General features: G+C 31.4%; 1 protein-coding gene across 1 annotated transcript; it reads left to right on the top strand.

Moving 5' to 3' along the window:
- Positions 1 to 1,888: 1,888 nt before the first annotated feature.
- Positions 1,889 to 8,400, top strand: LOC117332611 (small integral membrane protein 14-like). Its single transcript, XM_033891588.1, has 5 exons — positions 1,889 to 1,976; positions 3,528 to 3,604; positions 3,899 to 3,947; positions 5,125 to 5,270; positions 6,082 to 8,400. Exons 2-5 carry the CDS (start codon positions 3,533 to 3,535, stop codon positions 6,118 to 6,120), a joined length of 306 nt encoding a protein of 101 aa, XP_033747479.1. The 5' UTR covers positions 1,889 to 1,976; positions 3,528 to 3,532; the 3' UTR covers positions 6,121 to 8,400.
- The last annotated feature ends 1,294 nt before the right edge of the window (positions 8,401 to 9,694 follow it).

Raw genomic sequence — 9,694 nt, 5'->3', positions numbered from 1 at the left:
ATCAGATAAAGTTGTCTAAATTCAAAGCACTCTCATCTAGATTATTTTACTCTTAAAAATGAAATGACAATATTATCTCAATATATCTATATAAAATATATATAAAAAAAAAATTCAAAGCACTATGCCTAATTATATATTTTACTATTGATAATGACAATATCATATTAAGATATATAAATAGAAAATAAATAAAATTGTTTTCTAAATTCAAAGCTCTAATTATAGATGCTACTATTAATAATGACAATATCTGTTAATGATGAAATTAACGTTGACTTGTGCGTTCGCTATTCTGTGTATGATGAACAAAAAATATTTCTACTAACTAAACCTGAAACAGATACACACATGAATATTGCTCTACAAGAGCTGATCTATAATGTAATTACATGTATATGGTAATCTTATCAAATCTGGAAAAAGGCATTATAGCGAGCTGAAGAAAACTTTTGTACTGATCAAACCTGGAACAGATACAACTTTACAAAAATATTACAATAGTTTTGCAGTAGGCCTAACTGATCTATATTGTGTTATATAATAGTTAGGGTTAATATTGCTTTCCAGTAAAAAGTATGAATTTAAGATTCCGTAATTATGCCAATTTAAATGCTAATTTAAATGTTGATATCAGATATATATAATATTTGCATCATACAATGTAAATGAAAAATGATACAAGGTTGAATTTGCTGAAATAATATAAAAGAATGTAAATTAAACAATCACATTAAAGTACTTTTTTTTTCTAAATATTTACATTAAATCTGAAAACAAGCACAAATTAAATCAATAAGACGCTAAATTTAATAAAATTAAAATCCAACGATACAATTGATTTACAATTCAAGATTCAGTAAATACATATATATGCCAAGATGTTGATAATTCAAATATCGAAGCAAAATATGATGATTTTCCAAAGCGTGCTTCATGCAGTTTTATACACTATTTTTTGAAACAGTTTGGCAATCATTAACAGCTAATGCTTTTCTGACCAGCTAAGTTGATTTACCTGTGTTCTGATTTACATGTGTTCTGATTTACATGTGTTCTGATTTACCTGTGTTCTTACACTGAGGATATTTCTGTAACAGACTATAACTCCCTATCAACACACCTTAACCCCTATGTAAACACCCCACCCTCACCAGAGTTGGTGTTCGGGGAAGACCCCAATAATTTAGTGATAATGCTCGCGCCTTAGGCGCGAGCCGATTTTTTTCTCCAATTCTTTCTCTCCTCCGAGAAAGGGGGGGGGGGGGGGGGGGGGGAGGGGGTATATCCTGACCACTGGATCCGCAATGATGAATGATCAAATTTGATAAACTGATATAGATAGCAACGGATGATGAAATTACAAACATCAACACTTTATTTTCAAAACGAATGAAATATTCCCAATGCCATAAGAAAATTAAAAAAATAAACTTTGAAAAGTTCAAATCCAAGTAAAAATATTAGAGTTATTAAACTTTGATATAAACGGATATGAAAAAAAAGATTGTTGCTGATATGTTTTGACAAAAAAAAAGTTTGCCTTTCATTCTGGACAGAAAAAAAACTGTTTTCCATTGAGTTTGAAAAAAAAAATGATCCCTGATAAAAATCCAAGCTGTTAAAGCTGTACAGCATACAATAGTTTATTTTTATTTTGTTTTATATCGTCCTAAAATGGGGCGGATATACAGGATTTTCAGTTAGGAGGGCGTGCCAAATTACGGGGGTCCGTGCGTACTCCCTCGGGGAAAAAATTTAGCAGGTAATTTTTTAAATCCGCCTGTGTAAAATGAGCATAATTATGCTTCAAATAGGTAAATACATAATACCAAATGAAATTTGAATTTACCGCGCAAAACTCTTTATGTGTACATCCGGGCACCCTGTTAAATCTGACGTGTCTTTGTTGATAATCTGAGGACAAACAGGAAGTGCTTCTAGAGGCAGAAGGTCTGGACGAAACAACAACACAGGTAATGGCCATATGCTCATTATTTTGATATAACACATTATGATTGTTTCTTGATTTAGAATTATATCACCATCTGAATAAAAATGCACGTTTTATCCTGAAATTTTCACTTAAAATCTCGAAATATTGATATCTTATTTCCAAGATGTCCACTTACGCTTAAATGGGTCACTCCTGTATGTCTGTACGTGTGACTACGAAAGTAGGCTAAATGCTGTGTATCTGAATTGTGGATCGAATCTATCCTTTATATATATAGAAATGTAAATTAGTAGAGTCGCTAAACTTGCTATCATTATTATCAAAAACTGTCAATATTCTCAGCGCTACTGAAGTAGGTTGCTCTCTATATGGAGCTTCATGCTACAATAAATATAACCAGCTGATCACTGTCAATTCTCGGCGCTAGCTACAGTGACGGGTTTCCCTATTTCTACCTGGTAGACGTTGTCCTGTGTCCCATGGCCAGCTCCAAATCATGAACTCTTTTTTATAATTTTGAGCCCACACATGTACACTCGACACTAAAAACAAGAATTCATACTCATTCTGGATCTGAAACCTTATACAATTTGGGAGTATCAATATATCAACAGTTCTAGCTTTTAGAATACACATACGTGTAAATTACTTAAGCCACTTTGATATAGTCTTAGGCCGTTATAATGGACGTAATAATGCACTAGCTCCACTCCTTTGTTCATAGTTGTCGACTTCATTGTTGTCAGCTTATAAGCTTATATAACATGATTTTCATCTGATGCATCAATCTACATGGTAGCAGCTTCCTCATGACTTTGTGTTTCTGATGGTAAACACATATGTATGTATGCACATAATGACACTCAGATTATGGATTAAAAAAACTGTTTGGGTGCATAAGAAGCCCAGTTCATTACCATGCATTCTATTCTGTATCTATATAATATGCAAGCTTTAAGTGTATGCAATCCACTCATGTTATTAACCTTTTAACTTTGAAATCTGTCGTATCTAGTTATTTGTCTACATAGATTAATTTAATCATCAATTAGTATCGAAGTATTATTGCCCTTTTCAAAGAGTAGGCTCTGGTTGCATCAATTAATGGTCCTAAATTAAACCTTAATGAAATTCCTTAATATTTACTTAAAATTTTCATTTTTGATTTAAAGGAAAAAACCTTAATAGTTAAGGAAAGTTTTCTTAATTTAATTTCATATATTGGACATTTTCATTGAAGGAATATTGTAAAACAACTGGGCCCTGCAAATTTTAAAAGCCTCAGCATATGCAAATGGATATAATATTCTCAACCAAAAATGCAATAAAAAAGATAAAAATAGTGTGTTTTTGGCACCAAAAAAAACAAAATACAGAAAAAATTCAAACATTAATTGCAATAATTTCTTGGTTTTGTGCTGCAAATTGTGTATTGGTTACTATTCATCACAATTAAATGCAAGTAAAATTGAAAACTAAAAATCAGCCATAGGTATTGAAAATAATTCTCCAAAAGAACTTATATTGTACATGGAAACATACTGTATGATCAAATTTATTTGTATTTTAGTAAAAATGGCAGACGGTTTCGATCCTTGTGAGTGCGTCTGGAATCATGAACATGCCATGCAGAGACTCATTAACTTGGTAAGTATAAAATATCATTTCTAGCTTCAAACAATAAATTGTTAGGATAATTTATTTTATCATACTTGAATATAAATATAGGAAAATGAAATTAAGCATAGATGATGGTGTGCATGTATATATATATAAAATATAAAACAGTTTTCCCATATATTAAAAACTCTTTTGGATGAATGAACTTTTATAATGGTGAACCCCATCATTGTTTATAAGGTATTCTTATTTAGGTATTTAGGAAATGATATGTACGTATGGAAAACATGAAATTCATTGTGTATTTTTTGTTGTTTTCAGCTGAGAAACACACAGACATATTGTACAGATAATGAGTGTCTGACAGATTGTAAGTATACAATCATGATCATGTTTTCTCACACTTAACTGATTCATCTCCAGTTTTAGGCGGGAAAGATTTCTCTGTCAACCTTCAAAGTCTGACAGATTGCATGCAATAACCTTCTGAACCGGATGAACTACTTTTTGAATGACGTCGCTTTAGTTCCCGCGTTGTTATTTAATGTTATTTAGTATGTGTAAGAGACACTAAGTTTTGTGAAATTACAAGATGTATTCATGTTAAGATCAGAACAGTATCACTGATGCCTAATCTAAATGTCTGTTTGAATGTATACATCGTGAATTAATTTTGGACATATGTTTTCTTGACATTCTCATTTGAAGTACCCATCACAACTCAAAAAGTTACAAACCAATATCATTACACAACTTGTGTAATGATATTGGTTTGTAACTTTTTGGGTTGTGATGGGTACTTCAAATGAGGATGTTTACAAAAAGACCTTGATCATAATATGCAATTATTTAAAGTAGTGGGAGAAAAATAATCATTCTCTATCTAGGGAGTGTGACAAAGAAATCTCAACCCTCGGGGAATTCAAGAATGTCCAACCCTCGGAAAGCCTCGGGATGGACATTCATAAATTTCACCTCAGGTTGAGATTTCTGTGTCAAGCCCCCAAGGTAGGGAAAGATTCTATTAATCATTCACAATCCAAGGGATTCAGTCGGCATGCAGTATATGTGTGATTCCTTTTATTCTGCTTTTCCCAACTAAATACCTTTTTCATACATACACCACTTTAATTCCTCAGCTAAGATTTAGTTTATTATGATGCTTCTTGATCAGGGTTTGTGGGGGTATTTCATAAATAAATGGGTCAGATAAATTGGAGTCCCACTAGAACTTGAATAGACTTCCTGAAAAAACAACATTCAGGTCCTTTTCAGTTTCTTTTCTTGAAAAGGGCTATTGGGATGGCTTGTCGGCTTCAAAATGAGTTCTGTTTGAATGTATAAATTAGAGAAAACATAATAAGGCTACTTTGAAAAATGATTAAATGCTAAGAACTGAAATTTATTAACACCAGTTTGAAGTGAAATTAATTTTATTCAATATAAATGTGAATCTCGTTGATATCACTGGTTCTCCCATAATATTGGAAAGTTGCTTTGATTCACAAAAATTCCTGATCACTGGACTTCTGTGTTGTCTGTTATAGTGCCTGGTGCCAATACAGCCCCAGATGGCGGTTTAAACAACATGATGCTGATGATGATAGGTTGGGTAGTGTTGGCCACAGCTCTCTTCCTGTTTCGCCCAAGGAGCATGAGAAACACTGGCGATTCCAAACCAGCCAGGAATAATGTAAGTTTTTCCTCGTTTCATGAGTGTACATTTCCAGTAAGCTGATTCCTTTGGGTAATAGATTTTAAATGATGCAAAGAGAAAATTTATATTAAAATTGTGTTTTATTTATCAACACAAAAGACTACAGTATAAGTATACAGTAAAAAGATTATTTATAAATCTCCTTTCAGATAAGTTTACTTAAAGGAGAATGGTACCAACATGTTGTAAGGTGTCCCAAGATAATGCTTGCTTTTGTAAATATATATTCAGGGTTTTTTGAGAGCTTTTTTGGGCCGTTAATGGGCCCACTTCCCAATTGAATTTATTTCATACTTAAGCCATAATCCCCGCCACACATGAAAAGATCTTTCCTAATCCAAAAAAATTCTTCCCAAAATGAAAAGGCCCCATCCCAAACCAGTGAAAAAAATCCTGAAATTATAATATATATTTTACGTTGTTAGCTATTATTGACAACTGACTTATAATTTAATACCCCATTTTGCATCTGTTCTGTATGAATATATTCAACCAAAACACTGATCTCATATATATATATATATAAGGCTTGTACCAACCAGTGGAGGCCTTCATGATAGTAAATACATGTACTTTATAGTAATATAAAGAACTGTAAACTTTATTTATTTTACACCATTGCGAAACAAGTTATATTAACTTACATTAATCATGCTCGTTGGCCCGGATTGAAAGGCACGAGGGGTCTTACTGTGGGAGGAAACCGGGGAAACCTTTTCACGTTCGATCGGGGAATCAAACCCCGGCCACCTTTAAAAAGCTATATATATTTCCTTTGAAATTTCAGGACCCAAGTCCTCCACCGCCTGGTCCCTCTGTCAACTGAAAAGGGAAACTTAGAGTGAAGGGTTGTAATCTCACAATGGCTGGACTCCTAACTACATATTCTCTCTTATCATCTGGTGAAGGACACTAACATTTCATTTCCACAATATTTTCGTCTCAACAAGGTGCCATATTTTTTTAACAAAGTCATGTACAATATACTTGTAAAGGCACCTGTTTTCACTGCTGTGGTGTAAAGAACATTTTTACTTCAATGGAGAAAATGAGGAAAAAAATTGAATCAACATGTTGATGTCAAACAGAAAAACACTCCAGGCCATTATATACACACAACCTGAGCATTTTTGTTGTGACTTAGTGGATTTTTCACATACTGACACTTTTTTGAGATTCATAGAAAATATATTATAAAAAAGCTATATGCGTAGGAGGTGAGTTCATTTATGCAAATTTTTAATGCTTTAGATGTTTTTCTCAGTTATAGATATTGTATGAAGTATATTATAGTTATTTAATATATGGAAAAAGCTTGAAGTGATAATCATATCACCAAAAACCATTAGCATTTATTGATAATTAAAGAAACACATTTGGCCTAAAAATAAAGTGTTTCTGCTCATCCTATATACCAACCCTGAATGTCTTTGATCTACCTTGAAGTTATTTTGGCCTTTTTCGAGAAACAACTATGAAGTCAAAATTCTAACATTGAAGTAATTGTTTGAAAGTTTCTGATAAATGTTTACAAGTCCAAAAACTACAAACAATTCTAATAAAAATAGCTTATTAATAAGATGTGTCATTAAACTATAAACTCAGTCACGTGCCTTTAAGAAATCTAAAATGGAAAAGATGTAATAGCTTTTTTCATTGTTATTAACGCAAGTTTAATGCCTTGCAAAGATTTTGTGGGATTTCTTTACCATCTTTTGTTGCTGATTGTAATGAATTTATTAGAAAGTGTTAAAATGAATGCAATGGTAAATTGGCTGACGTATTGATTTTTGGAGTTTTTAAAATTGGGGCTCTGGTAGATTTCAGAATTCTTTGGACTGGCTTTTTTTTCTCTGCATTTTAGTAAAGTGCTATATTGACCCAAACTTGTTTATAAAATGTTTCAATAGTTTTAATAGTAGAAATTCATCATTGTGTATATTGTAATATCATTATGCTTCAAAAATACGAAATCTACAAATTTTAACCATAACAGTTGAACCTAAATTATGTTTTTGATCATGACATAAATTTAAGGAAAAAAAATGAATAAATAAAAACAATCTCTAATATCTTATGACAACATTCATGGTATACGTATGTATCATATTTTGAGAACATACTTCACAAATCTTTTAATAGAAATTATAATTTTAAACGGCTGCTCTATCTTAATGTAACAATTGAAATCATACTGCTGGGTAGTATATGGTTTTGAACAGCTAACATAGAAAAATCTACAAGATAAGCATGGCCAAGTTCATAGTAGCCTGAAAGGAAAAGGTTAAAATAAATAAAGCCTAGGGTAAACATGTAACACACTGGGTTGTTGATATAAGTTGATTTAATTGACAAACCATAATTGGCTTTATCATGTTAAAACATCATCAATGGGACACAATAGTTATATAATTGTAAATCTGTTGATCATGGGTGGGCAGCATGTTTTCAATCCAGGTTTAACGAAATATTTAACATTACTTAATCCTCCATTTTCATGTCCGGCAAGATAAGGTTTAAAGTTTAAGTTTGATCGTACCAAGAATGTTACATATGTGAAGCTACAGCAAAGTGTTACTATAAATAGATATATAGTGATGTCATTTACTGCTGTTATGGTACTGAATGAGAGTGCTACAAACACGGAGGCTAAGCACACATTCCCAACACCACAGTTCATGTGTAGTACTAACAACACGTGTGTAAAATACACATTTGTAGACTATGGGGTAAGGAATATGTGGTGAGCCAGCTCTGTGACTACAAATATGTATTTTATTTCCTCAAAGTTGGATATTAGTAAATGGTTTAATGGTGCATTGATCCGTGATGAATGTTTGGCTGTATGGTAGTATTGTATGTAAGTTGATTAATCTGCTGATGATTGAGATTTCAGATGGTGTGAAATTTGTGTGAAAGCTTGAGAAAGAGAGATACAACATAATTCATGTATATACATGTAGTAGTATAAAAAAACAATTAAAAGAGGTTATGATTTATAGTAAACGAATCGTGTAATAATGTATATTTTGGAATATAATTATGTATTATATATGGTAACATTTGAATTTCTTTTTACTAAAATTTTTCCTTTGTTTCATTTACTGAAAAACATTCTTTCTAGTATATCTTATCTAAAATTTTATTGCTGAATTTAAAAATAATGTATTGTTACATGATTAATGTATCATATTTAAGTTTTTCGCATTTTTATATTTTTCTCCAATCTGTTATTAATTGTTAGTTATATCGAGTTGGAAGGAAAATATTTCAGAAATTTAGCCAGAAGCTATCAGTTGATATTAATACCAAGTTGGCAACTTCTTTCAATGATGGTGACAGGGTATACTAGTATATCTGATATGTTCATTCACTTGATTTTAGTAGAAGTTTTGTTTTCCTTAAAAATATTTAAAATGATATCAATGCTTAAACCTTGTATTGATGATTTAGAAAATTTAGTAATGAAAACTTGAGAGAAATCATTATTTCATATTCTAAAGTAATATTTTCATTAAATGTTGTGAAAAGTATCTAGAAAGAGGCTAGAAGTGTTTAAGAATGTCGTATGAAGAGATATTGACTATTGAATTGTTTGTTATAAAATCTTTGAAAAAGGTACTATTAAAATTTGTTTCTAATTGAAAGATTCATTTGTATAATGATACTAATGATATCGATTCTCTCTATACTAGCTAATCATTACTGTCAATAGAATTTTGTTCCAGTCAGAGATTAATTAGAAATCTGTTGAAGTATTCTTTTCTACTTTAATTGGCAGTTTAAAGATTTCGTTTAAAAAATATTCTTTCATGTTTGAAACAAATATGTAAATATTACATAAAGATGTGCAATAATCATATTGATAGAGAATGCCAGTATGTGTGTAACATGGTGACATATTATATTTGACCTAATAAGCACACCCCACCTTTTTCAGGAAAAGAGGATGGGTGTGCTAATTGAAACATGTAAGAATTTTCTTGCCTCACTGATCTGCTGGTGTAAAGACTAAAGATTGTTTGCGCTAAAATGAGACCAATTTATTATTCTTTTCCACCCAGATTTCACAAGAAACCTTCATCTGTTTACAGTTTATTATTAAAAACACCTTTTGTGTTTTTGTAAGTGCACAGTGTGATTAGGTTGGATACATTACTAATACAGCATTGTACCAGAGGCATATATATCTAGATACACTGTATATCTATATAACACCTACAGATGTACCTATGTCTGCTATATATACTGTATCTATAATATATGTCTACTTTGTAAGTTAATCATTGGAAGCATTTAAATGTGTTTGTACAGGTATTATGTAGGTTATGAAAACAAACTTGATGTGAAAAGATGTGCTGTAATAGGTAAAAGTCTTCTGGTAAACAAGTTTTCAATAA

This window comes from Pecten maximus, chromosome 8, assembly GCF_902652985.1.
Source record: "Pecten maximus chromosome 8, xPecMax1.1, whole genome shotgun sequence".
NCBI lineage: Eukaryota > Metazoa > Mollusca > Bivalvia > Pectinida > Pectinidae > Pecten > Pecten maximus.
The sequence above is the reverse complement of the archived record's forward strand: the minus strand, read 5'-3'. Positions and strand labels throughout refer to the sequence as shown.